Source organism: Paracoccidioides brasiliensis (genome assembly GCF_000150735.1).
Source record: "Paracoccidioides brasiliensis Pb18 unplaced genomic scaffold supercont2.3, whole genome shotgun sequence".
Classification (NCBI taxonomy): domain Eukaryota; kingdom Fungi; phylum Ascomycota; class Eurotiomycetes; order Onygenales; family Ajellomycetaceae; genus Paracoccidioides; species Paracoccidioides brasiliensis.
In genome coordinates, this window is record NW_011371360.1 from 2,933,785 (window position 1) to 2,953,149 (window position 19,365).

General features: G+C 46.7%; 7 protein-coding genes across 7 annotated transcripts; 4 read left to right on the plus strand and 3 right to left on the minus strand.

Moving 5' to 3' along the window:
- Positions 1–420: 420 nt before the first annotated feature.
- Positions 421–4,022, plus strand: PADG_03269 (uncharacterized protein; the record flags this gene model as incomplete). The annotated part of the gene is made up of 6 exons (XM_010760501.1): positions 421–696; positions 817–2,220; positions 2,311–2,474; positions 2,536–2,924; positions 3,038–3,161; positions 3,230–4,022. 6 exons carry the CDS (start codon positions 421–423, stop codon positions 4,020–4,022), a joined length of 3,150 nt encoding a protein of 1,049 aa, XP_010758803.1.
- Positions 4,023–5,073: 1,051 nt separating this feature from the next.
- On the plus strand, positions 5,074–5,497 carry PADG_03270 (uncharacterized protein; the record flags this gene model as incomplete). The annotated part of the gene is made up of 2 exons (XM_010760028.1): positions 5,074–5,122; positions 5,175–5,497. 2 exons carry the CDS (start codon positions 5,074–5,076, stop codon positions 5,495–5,497), a joined length of 372 nt encoding a protein of 123 aa, XP_010758330.1.
- An 824-nt stretch (positions 5,498–6,321) lies between these two features.
- Positions 6,322–6,795, minus strand: PADG_11576 (uncharacterized protein; the record flags this gene model as incomplete). Its single annotated transcript, XM_010760731.1, has 1 exon — positions 6,322–6,795. One exon carries the CDS (start codon positions 6,793–6,795, stop codon positions 6,322–6,324), a length of 474 nt encoding a protein of 157 aa, XP_010759033.1.
- Positions 6,796–7,339: 544 nt separating this feature from the next.
- Positions 7,340–9,128, minus strand: PADG_03271 (uncharacterized protein; the record flags this gene model as incomplete). The annotated part of the gene is made up of 2 exons (XM_010760502.1): positions 7,340–8,728; positions 8,802–9,128. 2 exons carry the CDS (start codon positions 9,126–9,128, stop codon positions 7,340–7,342), a joined length of 1,716 nt encoding a protein of 571 aa, XP_010758804.1.
- A 10-nt stretch (positions 9,129–9,138) lies between these two features.
- On the plus strand, positions 9,139–9,707 carry PADG_11577 (uncharacterized protein; the record flags this gene model as incomplete). The annotated part of the gene is made up of 2 exons (XM_010760732.1): positions 9,139–9,248; positions 9,305–9,707. The coding sequence occupies 2 exons, from the start codon at positions 9,139–9,141 to the stop codon at positions 9,705–9,707; spliced, it is 513 nt and encodes a 170-aa protein (XP_010759034.1).
- A 3,596-nt stretch (positions 9,708–13,303) lies between these two features.
- Positions 13,304–14,409, plus strand: PADG_11578 (uncharacterized protein; the record flags this gene model as incomplete). The annotated part of the gene is made up of 5 exons (XM_010760733.1): positions 13,304–13,420; positions 13,654–13,704; positions 13,769–13,869; positions 14,038–14,108; positions 14,225–14,409. The coding sequence occupies 5 exons, from the start codon at positions 13,304–13,306 to the stop codon at positions 14,407–14,409; spliced, it is 525 nt and encodes a 174-aa protein (XP_010759035.1).
- Positions 14,410–16,353: 1,944 nt separating this feature from the next.
- On the minus strand, positions 16,354–19,353 carry PADG_03273 (uncharacterized protein; the record flags this gene model as incomplete). The annotated part of the gene is made up of 3 exons (XM_010760503.1): positions 16,354–18,770; positions 18,832–18,984; positions 19,176–19,353. 3 exons carry the CDS (start codon positions 19,351–19,353, stop codon positions 16,354–16,356), a joined length of 2,748 nt encoding a protein of 915 aa, XP_010758805.1.
- Between the last annotated feature and the right edge of the window lie 12 nt (positions 19,354–19,365).

The window sequence follows — 19,365 nt, forward strand, 5'->3', positions numbered from 1 at the left end:
ATGCAACTGTACGAGTACATTTGTTGTTTGTTGGTTTCTTGTGTGGTTTGGTTATGTCATCCACCCCTCATGTTACACTATGATGTCATGCAGCTAAACCTTCTTTTAACTGCACCTCCTGTCAGAGCTGTTATCATCATTTCAGGGATTAGACCAACGGTGAAGTCATATGCGATGAAATCTGCTCTTTCTAGGTTTTTACGAAATAGATATATAAGGTCTAAATCCTTTGCGGAAAATGAAATGGGTTTTGTTTTTTAAAGCACGAAACAAAACATTGCAGAATGTTGAATTTGTACAGTTCACTCGTCCATCCGATCGGTTAAACATGCCATTGAGCTTGGCATCAATCACGAAAGAAATATTGTTTTTAGGAATCCCAATGCGATCCAAGCTGGCTCACAGCGATAACGAGAAGTAATGGCTTCTGGTGCCCATATCACCTGCCCTAGGTACCACCCCGGCTCCACTAAGAAAGAAATTGAAGAGGAGCCGAATTGGAGAACGGCCGGGCTGCCCCGTATCGGGCTCCGTAATAGAGAAAACCATTTCCCAGGATTAACGCAGCGTGGCGATGAATGGTTGAAGGAAGAGCTCGAATTTGAGGAGCATGCGATTGAGAATGAAGCGGAATTATTTAAAAAAATGGAACGTGGCGATCTGCTTACCGTGAGGGATATTATGACAAAGCAGGAAGTATACATTCTCCGTCTTTTGATCTTGGCTGAGGAGAGTTTGTTTGTTGTGTATTTTGATTGATTTGTTCCTCTCCGGGTTCCGCTGATGTGGTTTGCTTGCACGATACGATAACGATAGGACTTCCATCTGAGAAGACCTGAAGTTTTCTCGGAGGGCTGGCGATATGTGTTGCATACGACGGAAGATTTTCTTAAGTTTCAGCAAAATTGGCCTGTGAATGTGCAAAAGAGACAGAAAGAGGAGGAAGAGAAAAAAAGGAAGGAGGAAGTAGAAGAAGCACAGGGGCATTTGAAGCAAGAGAATGAAAGGAGGCGAGAGTGTGGGGAAAATGCTATCAACGGAGAGGATGCTAGTCCACCTGAAAACGGGACCGGCGCGGAGGGAAAACCACTCACGAAGACGGCTGACCGTTCGAAGCAAACGTATTCCGCACAGGAGATTGCCCTCTTACGGACATTACAAACGGAGAAGGAATATATAAAATCTCTCAAACAAGACGATGGCATGGGCCAGTCCCCGCTGGCTGGTGATCAAAACACAAAACCTATGCGCATCGATGAGGCTGATCAATTCTCTCCGGACAACTGGATTCCTCGAAACGATGCCCTAATTCGGTTGACGGGAAAGCACCCATTAAACTGTGAGCCGCCTCTGAGTACTCTGTACGATGCTGGTCTCATTACGCCAAATAAACTCCATTTTGTGCGCAACCATGGTCCCGTTCCTCATCTACGATGGCAGACTCATCGGCTGGATGTCGAAAGTGGAAAGTTGGTTTTGTCAATGGACGAGCTAAAGGACCGCTTTCAAACTATCAATATTCCTGTTCTAATTGCGTGTGATGGCAATAGACGCAAGGAAGTCAATATGGTGAAGAGATCTAAGGGCTTCAACTGGGGTCCCGGGGCTTGTGGGTGTGCGTATTGGAAAGGACCACTGCTTCGTGATGTCCTGCTTGCAGCGGGAGTACCAGATGAGCCACCACCCCACCGCACCTGGGTGAACTTCGAAGGGGCAGATGACCCCAGCGACGGGAAATATGCAACATGCATTCCCTTGGAATACGCCATGGATCCGAATAACGACGTTATCCTTGCATACGAGATGAACGATAAAGTCCTACCCCCAGATCATGGTTATCCGCTCCGCATCGTTATCCCTGGTTATGTTGGTGGACGATGTGTGAAGTGGCTGTCTCGTATCTGGACATCCGATAAAGAAAACGATACCTATTATCATGTCTTTGACAACCGCGTGCTGCCCGGTTTTGTCGTTGACATGGACTCGGAGTTTGCTAAAGCGATGTTTGAACTCCCTAGTACTGCTTGTATCGAGCAGACCTTGAATTCTGTGATTGTTAAACCTGCCAATGGAGAGGCGTTAAATTTACTCACTGGTGATAATAAGAGGCGCAAGGAATACAGAATTGAAGGAATCGCATATACTGGAGGCGGTCATGAGGTTCAGCGGGTTGAGGTGAGCCTAGACTGTGGCGAAAACTGGCTTTATTGTACGCGTAGAGTAAGTGTATCGACTTTCTGCTTTATCTATTCTTCTATAAAAGTGAATAAGTCTCTCCCAGAGCTGATAATTAACTTGTTACCGGATTAGTTCCCCAAAGCACCTATACGCCATGGCAAGAAATTTTGGATTTGGGTTCACTGGTACGTGGATGTCGACATCGTCCATCTAGCGCGAGCAACCGGGATCACAGTACGATGCTTCGATGCATTTAAAAATTGCCAACCTGAACGCCTAAACTGGAATCTACTTGGGTAAGTATACTTTGCATTAAATCCCAAGATGAGTAGCTGATCAAGTACTGCACGAAATTAGGATGATGAATAATTGTTGGTACACCGTCCGTACCAATATTTCCCAACATCCCAAATCTGGAGACCTATTGATTACCTTTCAGCACCCCACAGAACCCGGATCGGGTAAAGGGGGTTGGATGAAGCCGTCAATGGAAGAGCAGAGGGAGGAAATCCGACAGGAAGCGACCGCCCCACCGAAGCAATTCACCCGTCAAGAAGTGGAGAAACACGACTCAGCATCAAACTGCTGGATAGTTATCAACAATAAAGTCTACGATGCAACGAATGTCCTAAGCTGGCATCCTGGTGGTGCGTCTGCTATTTTGGCACATGCTGGATGGGTCCATTTGGAAACAACGGAGGAGTTCGAGAGTATCCACGATGACTATGCCCAACAAAAATTAAACGGTATGTACGGTGCTTCCATACACCAGCACACCATGAGCAAGCCATATATTGGAAAGGAACGAAAAGTTATCATCATTTTATGGCAATTGCATACTGGCTGACATGAGCTTCAGAATGCCTACTTGGCGTTGTCACCGAGAAGGCGAGGGAATACATAAAGAAGGAAGCCGAAGAAAACGTGAAGGCAAGGACTAAAGGTGGTGCGGATAAGCCTGAATCCGGGATACAGCGCCACAAGTATAGGCCCCTTTAGACGCTGCCATATCAACTACAGGAGGCTAATAAGTTTCATTTGCAATCACCAGATGGACTCAGGTTCGTTTCCGGAAAAAGAAGCAGCTTTCAGCAGACACTCGACTTTATACATTTGCTCTCCCGCCAGACACAAAAAGCCTTGGCCTGGGCACTTGCGAACATATCCAGCTGGGATTCCACTTCGCTGACAAACTCATCATTCGACCTTATACGCCAGTGCGACCCGTATTCGAAAGTGAAGCGGACGGTACCTTCACCCTCGCGGTGAAAACTTATTTTCCTAGTTCCACGCAACCGGGAGGCACGATAAGCAATGTGCTAGACTGCCTACGTGACAACGAAGAGGTCGAAATAAAAGGCCCTTCGGGTATGATCAGGTATGAAGGCAATGGACAATTCGTAATCGACGGCAAAATCCGCAAATTCAACAACGTCACTCTCATCCTTGGCGGGTCCGGCATCACTCCTGGCTACCAACTAATAGCACGTATTCTCCGCTCGGATGCTGTGCCTGGTGGTTCAAAGGACTCAACGGCCATCAGGGTGATAGACGCTAACAAGACAGAGGACGATATCCTATTGATGGATGAGCTCGACGAATTTACGAAACAGCATCCGCAGCAGTTTAGAATTATCCATGTTATTGCAAGTCCGAAGCAGGAGTTGATGGAGGGGCGAATTGAAGGCCTGGTGAACAGGGATGTTATTCGACAGTATGGGTTTGAACCCCAGGGAGATAACGTGGCTCTTCTCTGTGGACCGCCAGGATTGATCAAGATGGCTGCGTTGCCGAATTTGAAGGATTGGGGTTACAAGGAGGATGAAAATCTTTTCGGATTTTGAGTTTCTGTATTGCTTCACAATGTGCAAAGCAGCATGTTCTGTTGCGGCTTTACCAGTCCCTGAACGACTGCCAGAAAATCACCTAATAACTTCATGCTTACTTGGGAACTCCTGCATTTGAACGGCTTGCGTGATTCCTGAGTACCTACTGCTATGCGACTAACCTCCTTTATATCTAAAGTTTCCATTAACATTAATTTACTTTTCAACACCTCCTAGTCTCATGTCATGTATAAATTCCTTTCTTTTTATCTCATATAAAAAGGTATCATAAAATAATCCGCTTCCAATCCTCATTTCCTACAGAGTGGAATCTGCTACTGCCAGGGTTTGACGGCACCTGAGCAGGCGCGGAGCCACGCATCAGGGCCCACAATAGACCGCCACTTAAGCCACTGTCATTGACAAAGCTTGAATTATGTCCGCCTGTGTGGAATTAGTATCATTAATTTGTATTATCAACCTTGTGTGAGCAAAATGCTAAACGAATCGTTGAATGCCTTAAACGGTTTATATGATGGGGACGTACTTTACCTAACACATAACAATCTTGGAAGAAAAAGGGCCAGCAAGGTTTAGCTACATTTTCGGAGGTAAAGGTATTTAAGAATTAAAAGATATAAGATACAATGACACCTCCGCGTTCATAGAATTAACTTCGTTTCCCATAGAACAAGGCCCAGCTCACATATTTTCATCTCCATGGGCTGAAAACATCGAAGAGCTCTCAAGATGTTTTCGTGGAAACTCCTGGCTTGAACAGACATCCTATTTATGCCTTGTTCCAAATTGCAGCGTATTTGATGCAACTTCCTTCCTCATAGCCTCTGACAACCGAAAGGACATATCCTCTCTTTATCAATTCATCAAAGGTCTTTGGTGCTGCCGGAGGGTTCATCCATTTCTGGCTTGGAAGGCAGTGTTAGAGTTTTCCCAGATTGCAGCAAAGAAAGTCTTGCCGTGTAACCGTTAATATCCATGAGTCCCCTGAACAAAAGCCGTTTCTCAAATTCTTGTTGAATTCCTCCCGACATCTCTTTCTCGTGAGACCATGACGAGCGATCCACGGGGTCCTCTTCGAGTTCTAACCGCCAACATAGGTCAGGCGATACCCTTTTTTGCCAACAAGCTGGTTGAAGACACCACTTTTAGTATCCGCGGCAGACATGCCAGCTCTTTCTTATCCAAGGATTCCTGGACAATTTGCCCCAAAAGCTAGTAAACCTGGTGGCCCCGCGGACAGTGTACCCGTCGACGAAACTTTAGTCGATAACCCTGGGCACGGAGGCGGAGGGAGAGTGCGTGGTTCTTGTCGGCATCAACCTTGCCTCTGCCTAGTGACGAAATTGGGCCTTTTTATCGTGGCGTACAAAGATACCAGCGAAACGAGGACTGGTGCTATCAATGTAGCCGCTGGCATGAACCATGCTGAAGTTCTTAACCTCGAACTGATCGACGGTCTTCTGGAATCGTGATTCAGGAACAGAAATTCAGGAACACAAGACGAAGACATAAAACTCCCCCTGGCCATTCGTGGCTGCCTTCGTGTTCCGGCACAGGATCATGTCATTTCCACATCCACAATCTCGATGCTGGTGTTCGGTGCCCAGCAAAAGGGGCGAGTTAGCTGGTGGTTAGGGAGAACCGACGAATTGGCCTGCTGCGAATCTGGTCACCTCTAAGTATTTAGATACCCAGGTACCCCATTGAGGCTCAATTCCAACCGGCCCAATATGCAATTATTGCCAACTATTTCGTCGTATTCTTCTCAGGGCGGTTTCTGATTTCTTAACAGACAAGTTGTGCGCACAACTTGACATCAAAATGTTAGGTAGTTAGGCCTGTGGAGGTGCGTCTCGGCAATATCATTCATTCTCTCAATCTGAGTCCTCGTTGAAGCAACCAGCAATAGAAATACGCAGGGAGTCAGGTATATGATCAGCGAACTGCCAGAACAACACATCCACAACCCACGCGCCGAATCATAAAATCTCCTGATGGGGAACGGGGTCCTTGGCTCGAATTCAATTATTAATCATCCTGGCACGCTGAGATTACAACGCGGGTAGAGTGTTTGAATGTATATGAATTAGCTGTCCTCTCAGCCGTGCAGCATGTTGTGCTCCTGAGACGTTTCAATCCTGCCATTTTCATTTGAAGTAACCTCAGTTCGCGAGAGCCTACAAAATGCGACATATAGCGGCATGGTGCTTGAAGCATCCGTGGATATTCGTAATATTGCTGCTTTTGAGTCTTCTGGGCTGGCACTTACATCCCCTCCCCTAACTTTTCCTGTCTGCTACACTTGACAATATAGGTTCGTTTTATCTCTCGCCACGGTCATCTCGGACCCTTCGCACTGCGACCCGACGCTCACCAGCTCCTCCAGATACTTCATCCATCCCACCTTAAAGACACCATCAAGGGACAAGTTCGTGCACCCATTTAACATTGCCCGGCTACAGCACAAAACGCTTATCATCACCCCAAGCGTTATCCCCAATCGTCGTTTTCGCTGCGGGTTAGCCAGTTGAGAAAGGATAATCGTATCGGGCAGTGGTGCTTTTGATGCGCAAGACCTGTCAGCAAGGTCCTTGTGGATGAATATCCACCCCGGATACATTTTGCTGCCTTCGACCGCGTCGGGCACTAAGGCATCAGCTGTGAATTGCGCAAGACAATGGCCTTTGATCTCCAGGTCAATTTTTGCACCTGCAGGGAGTGTTGTTGATATTGGTAGGCCACGTTCAAATCCATTGTTAAGCGTTTCCATAGGGCCTACGCAATTAAAGGTAAAAATGGATGAAGTGGACGCATTCAACAACTGTCTTCCCATGTATCTGCCCGCGCAGGGAGGGGGGGAGCAGTGGCGAGGGCCTGTGTTGCAGTAAATTGTTGATCATATTCAGGAGTTAGCTATGCGAAAACTATAAAGACGATATGGACTAATTACATTATGCTCCTAAAAGACGGCGTCCTAAAGAGGAAGCCTGACCCCTAGGCGGTTACTAGTAATGCTTTAAAGCTTTGTGTGTTCAGCTCGCCATGTTCGCATCAGCAGCAAATTGTAACTAGACCAGAGAGGTTTATAATCACATAGAAGATGACATGAACCAACGAGGGGGGGATTTTGGGAACCAAGAACAATCGCAGGGGGGTATCGGCTGCTGACAAATGCCTAGTATTATATGCGCTCCGGTAATATAGGGACCGCACATAAAATCCATCCTGAAAAATATGATTAAGCTTGTCCAATATTTCCACTCAATTTATGCGTTGTCCAAGCCCGTGAACCAACTTATGATGCCCGGTGGCGACTACGTGCTGCTTTTCTCCTCATCCTTGTGCTGTACGATGGTGTGACCCAAAGACACCTGCTGATAGGTAGTAAGGACTTCATCCTTCACCTCCTCCTCAAAGACATTTACCTTCGTGCGAGCGAAGTTCCTCGCACTAATCCGATGCTCGAACAGCACATCCAATTCCGCAAAGGACCGGCCCTGCGGCTCCGGGATACGGAAGTAAGTGTAAATGATACAACAAAAGCATATACCGCCCCAGAAAAATCCAGTGTAATTGCCCCAGTTCCATGCACTAGGATTTAACATATAGGGAGTGAGTACATTGCATACGATGGCTGCTACGTTATACAAAATTCGTCCTAGTACAACAGTTTTTATTTGTAGACGACGGCTGGAGATTTCGCTGACGAGCGAGTAGCAAACCGTTCCAACCGAGAGTTGGTAGATCAGGGCCCAAACAAGCATCATAGAACCAGTGGCAAGGGAGCCCTTATCGCGGTTTCTCTCAGGAACAAGGCCAAGGAAGCCCATGATCAGCAGCATGGAGGAGAGACCACTAAGGCCAAGCAGGTAGAGTGTTCTTCGCCCAATGCCTAATGTCATGAGGAACCATGCGCCAAAAACACCTATCATATTGATTCCATACTGTCCCATAGCGAAAGAATATGCATGTGTAGTCGATACGCCTGCCTGTTCGAGGAAATATGTAGAATAGTTCGAGAAGGAATTCCCACTTAGATTCTGGATGGCCCAAACCATACAGACGATTTCCGTCCGGCGTAAGTCAAAGCCTTTAAAGCAGTCGAGATAGGTGGCACCGCGGGTGATTTTCTCTTCCAAAGCCGTAGTATGGACAATCATGGCAATAGTTTCGTCCGCATCAAAGTCCGTCTCCCGGTTCAAACTGGTCAAGCGTAGGAGTGCACGTTTCGCTTCGTCGATCCTGCCCGTTCTCACCAACCACCACGGTGACTCCGGCGCCAAGAGTATTGCCAAGGCTAGTGGGGCCGGCCACATCCATTGCAATGCGTACGGGATACGGTACGACCATTCGTCAGGTCTAGGCAGCATGGCCTTGAGAACACCAATCCCAATCAGTTGTCCAAGACCCCAGCAGAAATTGACGTAAGTCGTGAGATAACTCCGTAGAGCAACAGGACAGACTTCGGAAGCGTAGGTGATGCATAGAGTCTGGAAGACGCCCCAAGGAATCCCACAGAGCATCTCTGCTACCAGCAGAGCCTCCACATGAGCTGCAGTGAAGAAGATGGTGACGAACCCGGAAAGGAAGAAGAGGCAGGTCAAAATTGTGTACCGGTAGCCGAAACGTTCTGAGGCCCAGCCGTTAATGAATAAGCCTATAATTTCGCCAACGACTGCACCGTTACTAAGAGCCGCTTGCCACTACACGGAAACAAAATTATTAGCATTTCTGCGACTTGGGGGATCAAACCAAGAACAGGCCTACAATACGTACCCGAGCAGGAACTTGATATGTACCATCCTCCAACTGAACACCATACTTTCGGTTCCACTGCGGGAAAGCGTAGAAATTGTTCACCAAGCAAATATCATAGCCTTCCATGACAATACATGTTGAGATGAGAACACTCCATGCAACAGCTTTCGGGTAGAGCCTGAGACCCTGCAGTAGGGTCATACGATGCTCCTTGTCGGTTGCCGACTTCGCGTTGTCAAAAATCTCACTCTCTGGCATAGTGGCGTTGGAGGCCTTGGGGGTGTCTATAGGGACGCTATCGTGAGTCGCCAGCTCAACGACATCAGAATTCCCAACACGTGCCATTTATCTTGAAATGGAAAAGAGGGAAGTTCCAAGTCCGCCACACACCGAGAGCGCAGTCCTCCAGTCGAGGGTGGTGGGATGGAGATGGAGGGAGGGTATTAATTCGGTGGCCGCGTCGCTGTGGGTGGCGCAGTGAAAGCCAAGGGAAAAGATATTTGAAAATAAAACTACAAAAGAGAAGGGAGGAGAGATTCGCCCAGAAAATATGGTGCGAGAGCTGGGTGCCACGTGAACCGGCAACAAGTGGAGATCGGGGAACCTGGGCGTAGAACATTCCTGGCTGTGCTGGAAAGATCGGAGGAATGGGACACTCCGATGAGACCCAGCAACAAGATACCGCTATCTTCTGATCAACCAAGTTCGCAGCTGTTTCGGCATATACTGGATGGAACCTTTCAACGGTTTGTACGTGGGCCGGAAACGAGCAACTTTTGCCGAATGAGCGATTGGAGAGCAGATCACGTGATGCTGCGATCGGTTGAGGGAGCTTCGAACTTGGAACCCAACCTTGAACTTTCCCAAGCTGCAGCGGAAGGGCAGGGACCAGAGCAGCCAGTCAGGGAGCGTTGTGATAAATAAGCTTGGCAACTCTGCTCCCCATTTAGTACTAACTCGTGCCCGATCCTGTAGAATTAAATTATTTATTTTAAGTCTCCAAACAACCACTAATATATCACGTAATTTCAGCATTTATGGTTTGTGGTGTTGAAAAAAATTGACTCATCAAGAAGGCTTCCAGGAAACGGAACCACTCACTTTGTTGATCATCCATCATCCTCTTGGCTAAATGACCCTTTTGTAGGCAGCGACCACCTTAAAGATGCCAGGTTCGACCGTGAATGGCGTCCACAATGTTGCCTCTTGGGTGAATAAAAACAAGCTGCAGTATGCTGGCGCAGTGTCTCCAATCTTCCCAGTAACCCCACAGTCCACCATATCAGAATATAGCCCTCTGCCTCGACGTTATCCACCGCCTCGTCAGATACGGGTCATGGGTCAGCGATTGCCCGGTGCAAACCCTCTTAGAAAGTGGAGGGAGGGGGGGCCCCGGGGGGGGGGGGGGGGGGGGGGGGTTTGTGTGGAGGAGCGCAATGCCCTTGGATCTCTCTCCAGTTTATTGATGCCTCAAACATGCAACATACCGAATTTTGTATCGATAAAATGTGCAGAATATGCGGTCTCCCGTCTCTCCGAGCTGCGGGGAATCAGCCCCAAATTCTTTCTATGGTGGAAGCTCAGAACAAACTATACGGGTATATAACAATGTGAATGAGTTTATTTTGCATCAAGGTAAGGGAGACAACTCTGCATGAAGTTGAATATCTCCAGTAAATTTTGAAGGCAAAATCGGGCGAGAAAATCCGCATCCAGATCATCAGAATGATGAACCTCGCGCAGTTTTCATCGATGATGCACTAACAAATGTTAAATCTCACAACACGCCTCCGCCCGGTACGTTCAACCAAGTTTGTGGAGGCTGATTCTTGATTTTGTTCCGTTGTGGTTTCACCTCGTTTTTCTCTCTTCACGAGAGAAGCAAAATGGTTGTTGGATGGTTGTTCGCAGTGCCATCAAACTTCCACTACTATGAAAGATAGCAGGAAACTTGCCCATCTTGCCGTCTATTAAATGCAACTATCCCAAAACATCTGGCTCTTGGTAAAATATCTCCGTTCCCGACTTTAAAACTGGGTTCAAACGGTGTTTGCTTCTGTGCAAGAAGTGAAGGATTAGCTCTCCGACTCGAAAGGGCAAAACCAGCTGGTAAGTTACCAGGGAAGACGCCAGCGGGGTAACTATTTGTGACACAAGGGTGTTCCTCGTTGCGAGCTATGTAGAACAGCGAACCCCCCAGCAGTTTGCCCACCATTGCTAATGATGAAAAGGTATATCTCGAACGATTCCATCAGTTTCATCAATGATTCTCTGATGCTCTAATGCTTTCAGGAATGTGGAAATGTCTGATGTGGGCCTTCAGGCGGCGGCGCTAGGGGCGTGTGGTGCCGCAGAAGGAAAATTGTTAATCCGGACATCGACGTAAACAAACCCTCAACATCGTCTTCTCTCCAAATCTTCCATCCCATCCATTTCGTGCTGATATTTTAATTAACCCTGACAACGGATTCTCGTGAGTGAGTTTTTACAGAGAAAAATCACTATTCACTGTTTGCGCACCAGACAAGGGCAGATCCCAATGAGGACTTTGGTGTAACGATCGTCACTCCCAGAGTATATTTCTCAGTTGGAGTCCTATTAGAGGAGGGGATTATTTTGATCAGCTTCTCAACGCTCATCCGGGATTAAAGCCTAAATGGAACCTTGGCTGATGACTATCAAGTTCAATTGTTTTATCAGTATTTGCTATTTGCGCATTGAAAACCTCTCCATTGCATACATCCTCTCATTTTTTTTCGGAAATAAATTTACTCAGCTATAGCTCCGACGAAAATTTTCAATCCCTCAACGGGCAGATACACACTGTCTTTTCATCCTTTTAGATTGCTCTTACTACGTCCCTATGGGACCAGTCGCTGGATACGAAGTTCCTAAGTGGCTACAGTAGCTTGCGGATAGTTTTCCGTTGCATGCCACCTCGTGGATATACTGTGCTGCGTTCTTCCTGAGGTTTGCGACGGGAACAACGCCCCTCACTGCTGCTCTAGGTCATCGGACCTTTGTTGCGAAGGCTTCCGCAGTCTCCCCGCGGATGTCACCCAAACCATCAATTCTCTTAATTGCTTTTAAAGGTGGACTCGTACTACCTGATCCATGTTCAATTATCCAAAGTCAGAGGATTTCTCAAAGGTCTCAAGTGAGGCGACAAGCTCTTTCTCATCGGTGACCACTTGAAAACCAGATGTTGCAGCTTCACAGACTTTTGGATCCGAAATTGTCTTGGTGGTATTATGGGCGCCACAAGATACTCAATTCTGGAGGGCGGAGTTATCTGTGTATCGTGATTCAAATGGGCCTACTGACAAGGTAACGGAAATAGGTGAACCTGGACCATAGACACGAACTTAGATTGGTTGTTACTCTTGTTATTCTTTATCTGAAGTGCAACCCCAATTCAGGATAACGGAAACCTGCCCGTACTCTTCTCTGTTTGCGGACTTCCTTGGAACCTGTCAATTAATTCCTCCAAACTCGTCAAGCCAATCAAACTCAGACAGTTGTACTCCTAGTGACGCCAATTCGCTATCTTACTACACCAATACACGGAACCGAAGGCTCAACATTCGGATGTTTTGCTGAGTTTTTACGAACCTCGGGAGCCTTTGGCGTGGTGTGCTGGTTTCTTCGAACTTGAACACTATGACAACAAACCCTTATAAAGGCCCGTGCTCCATTCGTCCGACTCGCCTTGTGAAATTGGAAACTGGCTTGGGGCTGGTCAACATGTGCATCAAAGATAATCCTTCGAGCGATGACTATATTCAAGTTATCAAAAGTCCACTTTTCTGATTGCGAAATTGATTGATTATGTGGTTTTTTTCTTTTTCCGATAAGCGCTTGTCAGTCGTCTAAGACGGCAGAGAAACAAATTACCATTGACTGTATTATCTCGCAGCCAGGTATTTCTCACGGCGTTAAGATTTTACTGCAGTGCATACTTTTCTACCATTACTGCGGAAGTTTTCTATTACTTCAACTTTAGCTGTTTTTGAATAATTACTGTCTCCATTGATCACAAAAGGCAAATACTACACAATGGATATGCATTAATTGCCAATTTCTAATCTCGCCATGCATGTCAACAACTGTGCATAGCATGGTGGCACACCCGCGGACGGGTCCGGAGAATGGGCCTCATATTTCTTCTAATGATTATGTTTAGGCACGTCATATAATTAATTTACATGTACGTACTAATGTTTGTGCCTACCTACAATACACACACTCATCTTTTAATGATATCAAGTCAGCGCTGTAACATGCTGCTGTCTTCCAGGGGGCATTCCCGGCGTATTCGCAGAGCATGAATGAGCCAACGCACCTCTTTTTGAAGCTCTGGTCGTCTGGTATAAAGTCGGTCGCCTGCCGCTGGAGGGAAACTTCTCCGTATCTCACCGCACCACCACTTGGTATAGAATCCTTATCAACATCAAATTACAAGTATCAAGACTGGCTCTATTGCCTCAGACCTGTTCTCCACAACTCCCTTACTGCGCACCATGAATCTACAAGCTGCTTTGTGTATCCTTGCGGTCCTATGCGTCAACGGATTACCCACTGGAACGCTCTCCTTCAGCCAAAACCCCAATTCCACATGTCTTGAAACGCACACGGCGGTGAAGGGAGACACATGCGATACTATAGCAAGTAGAAACGGCCTAACAGTCTCTGAGCTCCAGACAATTAATATAGGATATGAATCCCATCACGAATATCCGCTTCCCCCTTCTTGTCTTTTCTCATCTCAAGACCGAGAGGGCCTTAGCCAGCTTCTATCAACACAAATATATATACATACATATATATAGATAGTATTGCTAACAAAGCCTTTTATTCGCAAAATTTCCAGGCCCGCCTCGGCGATATCTGTGCCAGCATCAAGCCTGGCCAGAATTACTGCGTGAGGGAGCTGCTCTGGGTGGGGGGAGAAGCTATTTGCAAATGCAACCGGTTCTGTTCCCGAGAACGAGATAGCAGTCCAGGGACAGAGTGCGGTACCGGAGACTGTTCTAAGACAAGCAACTGAGTTCATGGCTATCTGTGCCAGGCAGTGGCTTGTAGGGCCGTGAGTATTTCCCTTCCCTTTTCTGATCTCCATCGAAGCCCTGTCGTTCAAGATATATTTCAAAAACGTGCCACCAGATCCTAGCCCATTCGGGAGTGTGCTTTTCCTTTCTCAAAATCTTCCTGGGGAGAGGACTAGTTTATCTGACCGTATATCATGACTGCGCAGCAACGATACTTGCGAGTCCATTGCGACTGTTGCAGGAATTTCCGTAGGAGAACTTGTTACGCTAAACGTGGGTGTTGAACCCTCTCCTTCCCAATCCCCCCGTCACTATCCCATATCGACATCGCTATAGATATATATGTGTATCCACACTTCTTGAACAAACTACGATGCTAACCATGACTGTCAGCCCGTAACCCTCGCAAACTGCGGAAGCATCAGCCGGAATGTGTTGGTCTGTCTGGGATCCTCTTCCTCTCCATCCATGGGGGCCGCCAAATCTACAAACTCCGCTCCCCCTATTCCACTCGCAAACGGCGGAAGCTTCGTCAGAAACTCGGCCACGTTTTCTTAACTCCACGAAAATCACCATGAACAGAGGTATAATTACGTTCCTTTCTTCTCTCTCCTTCTCATCTTTCTCTTATACTCTTTTATACTCCAGCAATTTTTCCAAATTTCCCGTCTCTTTTTGTCTCGTCCTTGGTTTAGTCTCTGTCTCTTACTGTCGGGCTTCGGATAACTGAGTATATACATAGCATGTTAAGTTGACATCGTCCATTTTCCCTGAAAACACGAGTCAAGAATGTGTTCTCTCTCTGTGGGACGAGATTAAACGAGAAATGAAAGATGGCGTGATGAGATACGGAGCCTGCACCGTAGCATGTAATTTGGGTCGGAGCAGCAGATCTATTCTCGACTGGCATCAATCCCAATCTAGCTTTTCGCTCTCCAGCCCATCGACCCAACTACAGTTGCTTCGACCAGTTTATTATTTATCTGTTATTTCCTTTGTACCAACGGGGAAAAGAAAATTGGACCCAAACTCTAGGAATGGGGTTCTTTCGTTTATTCAGCAGCCTGGCTTATTTCAGATCTTGCAATAGTCTATTTCTCATAGTGGCACATTGTGTGATCTCTTTGCCTTCGTGATTTGGATGCGATTTTTCTGGGATATACTATCTCTAAGAAGAGGGGAGGAGAATTTCCGGGGGGAAGGGGGGGATGTAGGGAGGTCAAAGCATGTAGAAGCTATATTAAACCTGTTAGGGTTTTTGTCATCCTTTGTTGTCTTTTGGATTCAATCAATGAGGCTTTGGATAACTATCCAAACATTTGACCTCTTTCGCATCATTCCCTTGCCCTGTGCAGAATAGGCCTTACCTGCCCCAATAAGACTTAAGACCGAACATTACAATTTTTATTTAGTTTTCTTAAGGACCATCCCACTACCGATCACAGTTTGCCATAGCCGAGCTAAAAGAGGTAATGAAACACTTGCTTTTCTGAAAAAGATAGTAAAGAACAAGCTATCAATACAAACAGACTTTCACTGGCTACTAATAACAGCGATTCCACTGCAGAAGTCCATCAAAAGCTGCAAGATGCAGCTCCATGCCAAGTCATGTCAAGTTTCACCACCTTACTGCTCCCGGGGGCAGAGCGTGGCAGCACGGTCGTTCATAAATGGAGCTGTGCCCAAGGGTTCAATATGTTCACAGGGATATCAAATAAGCTAGATCAAGCGCATAATGCCAAACAGCAAAATATCAGTAAAGGAAGGTGGTATGCATTGTTGAAGGAATATCATTGTAAAGGGAGAAGGATAATGTTGAACGGGGAAAAAAATTGAAAGAGAAAAAATAGATAAGGTATGGTAACACGGATCCAAGTAAATTTTATAAAGGAGAGAAAAGAATCATAAAAACAAGATTCAAATCCAGATTCTAATCCTAGCTAAACCCAACAAGGTCATGTCGGACCAAACCAAGTTAAAAGCAATATAGGACACCACACGGAGTAGAAGACTGAGAAGGAGGAAGTAACTATGCTAAATTTGGCCAGGAAGTGGACAGCGGGGAAGAAAGTAGACGAAGTTACAAAAAGAGCATATCAAAGAGAGACAATTGAGACAATGAGAAAGCGTAATATTTCAATTTCCAATCTAGCAGTTTAACCAGATTAAAATATTGATGTGTTAAAGAGGATAGGGAGGAAATGAAATGATTAAAATTGTGATAAGAAAAACATAGGGGACAAAAGTATTAAAGTATGAGAAAGATTCATCATTTGCTAGGGCATTAACACATAATAAAACGTATGAAAACACAAAACAAACATACACACATAAATACATGCATGCATGCATGCATGACAAAAGAAACTGTAGATAGAGCATGGGGGACATTTCTTCCAGAATTGATATACCTTTGATCATGTGGTAATAAACAAGAGCAGTATTGCGCTTCTTTTATGGCATCTTTCCTGCATTCTTTCGTAATTATGCATTACATTTGTTGGCATGAATGAAAATAGATATTAAGAGGAAGTAGACTCTGACTGTGGTTGATTTGTTGGTGCTATTTCTGGCAGTGTAGACTGTTGGCATGGTTCAGTTTGTACAGGTGCTGCGACTTCGGCGGGTTCTGTCGTGGACAGCGGGGATTGTGGTATATCCTCTTCTACCCTCGGCAGAACAGTAACGCTGGCCGTTGGATCACCCGGAACGGGGTTTCTGGGTGCCTCTTCTGGTATTGTCGGTTCAGGGAAAGAGCCAGGAAAAACTATGGAACCAACGGGAGGTGTTTGGGGACCTGGGGTGGAAGGAGGAGGAGCAGCTGAAGTTGCTGGCTGCTGTGAATCTGTGTTCACTGTAAGGCGGTTTTCACGGGTTGCATCCATTGACCGTCCCCCGGCTTCTTTGCTGGGCAAAATTGACAGACTACTTCTCGAAGCCGCATCCTCGCCATCGGAGTGCGGAGGGCTTTTCGTCCGTTCCTTTGCCGCCTCCCGATCCTTCACTACTTCCTTCACACCTGCAACTTTGGCTTTAAATTTACCGAAAAAGCCCTTTCTTTCAGACTCACTCAGATCTTTGATGCTATTGTTGGGATTTGATGTTGGCATGACGTTGCTCATATCAGAGACTTGTGTCGGCAGCGTCATGAAGGACTGGTTGGCGATGGTATCTACAGTTCCAGCTGCTGAGGTTTCGGTACTAATCTGGCGAGTTTCATTGGGTAAGTTCTGCTGGGGCGACCAATTTGAGCTCCCGACAGAGCTACTGCTGAAACCCGCATGTGCATTTGATCCGATAGGAGGGGGAGACATGCTCAGCTCTGACCGTTCATGTCGCTTGGTGCCACGAGGATATCTCCAACTCCGTCTTTTCTGAACCGCTTTCCTTTCCCTACCAACGTCGTCTTGGTTATCAAAGTCAGAGTGGTCTGTTACAGATGATCGGGAGTGCATTGATGGGGTTCTCGACCTGTTAGGCTTCAGGGGGTTCTCTGGGGACACGGAAACGGACGGTTTCGCCTCAGAATTTAGCTGTGAAGTAGTTTCGGCCCCAGGAATTGAAGTCGGGTTCAGGACTCTCGGAGTTGAAACTTGTGACTGATCCTCCGGACCCTCCCGTTTACTTGATACAGCTTGTGATACTAGTGTTCCCAATGCGAGCTCCTGTCCAAGGTGCAATGAATGACTGGAACTCCTAGCACTCTCGCTAGTGCTTCCAGGTATTGGACGTTTTTTCCTCAACCTGTTGGGCTGTCTACCGTCCTTGCGCTCGCCGTCTGGCGCTGTGGACCTAAAAAACGCGGATAACTTCCTTTCCTTCGTTGATGTCCCAACTGCAGGTGAAGTCAAAGGTTGCAAGCCATACTCTTGAAGGTGAACCTGTTCATCCAGTGACACCTGAAGGGATTGCGCATTTGGCACGAATCCCAAACCTTGATTTGCGTTCGATGGCAACGAAGTATCGGGGGCAGTTTCATGAAGTGCATTAGCGGCTTGAAGCGGAGTTCGGCTGGGAGATTGGGATGGACGACCGGAATGATTAGACGGTGAGTGATGGCCTGTTCCAGGGGCTGATGCGTCACGTGGGCGGGTAAAGTGGTTAGGAGAGAGCCCCGCCACTTTTTTCGAGGGCACGGTGTTGCTGCGATGTACGCCTAGGCTTGCTCCAACCATTGATTTCGGGGTCACAGGACTTGTGGCATTACCAGGAGAGTTCTTCGACTGTTTTGAAGAAACGGACATATTTCGTCGGAGAACATCGTATTTTCGCAGACTATCTGCTCCCCCACTTGCATTCGAGGCGGACCGTCTGATATTGGATCGAGAAGTGCTGGGGGCATTTGCAGCCTGCATAGCCTTTACTGTTTGTGCATCGGCAGCAGTGCCCGTCATACCGAACAAGAAATTATCCTGATTTTCAATGAGGAATATCAGAACATCCTGGCTCAATTTATACTCCTTTGGCGACATGTCATGTGCAGGATGAGACAATAAACCAGGTTGAAAAATAGCCGCCAAGTTGGCTGCTGTCATACGGTTGACCTCAGATTTTGATGCAAAAACCGTCAAAAGGTCGAGAATGTAAAGCAAAAGTTGCCTATTAAGAGGAGGAAGCTTTTTAATTAGGTCTTGGTACGTGGCTACAGCCTTCGCATGATCAAAACCTTCTTCCTCTTCAGACGCAGCATCTCTGTCCCCTACAGCCTGTGCTTGGTAACGGCGAAGGGGATCTCGGAAAGACTCATAGAAGTCTAAGGGTACAATTGGTTCGGGAAGTTGGTTCAGGTATCGACGGAGTATGTTCGCAGCATCATGCACGGTATATCCTGTCCAGTCAAGTCCCTTACCAAAACGATCCGGGGAGTCAAAGGCTTCTTGCAGATCCTTTATTCGTTTAGCGGATCCACTTAGTCGGAAAATCCCTTCAACATCCGTCGCTACAGAGCAAATCCATTAGATCAAAACATACAAAAAACACGAGAACTGGGTAAGACAAACCTTTCTCCTTGAGAAACACACCACATTTTGCGACGACAATTGGAACATATCCATATATGAAACTAGATTTGTCTTCCGCGGCGAGGGATATGGCAACGTTTGCATATTTTATGCTAACATTGAGTGGTACTCCGAAAATACCGTATTGTGGTGCTATACGTGTTAAATCCAACTGTTAGTCACTAGATGCATTAATCGGAATATCAAGGGCGTTTAAGTCAGGTACGCATATGATTTCGGCCTCGCAGCATCTATTGGTGTATGCTGTGGCAAGCAAGGGATGGCTCATAGGTATCTTTGGGGAAAACGAGGATGGGACTAGAAGGAGAGTAATTAATTTTTACCTGGGGCTACCTCATCCTTCTTAGTGTTTCGTACAAACTGCTTCCACCATGAAGTCAAATCCCGTTTCGATAATGGGGACACCGCACCCTGGGGTCCTCCCTGTTGATGATGTACAGTTGATCGTGTAACGTCACGAGGAGATTCCCTGGGCACTTGTTGAGAATTGCCGGCAACCATTATGGGTTGATG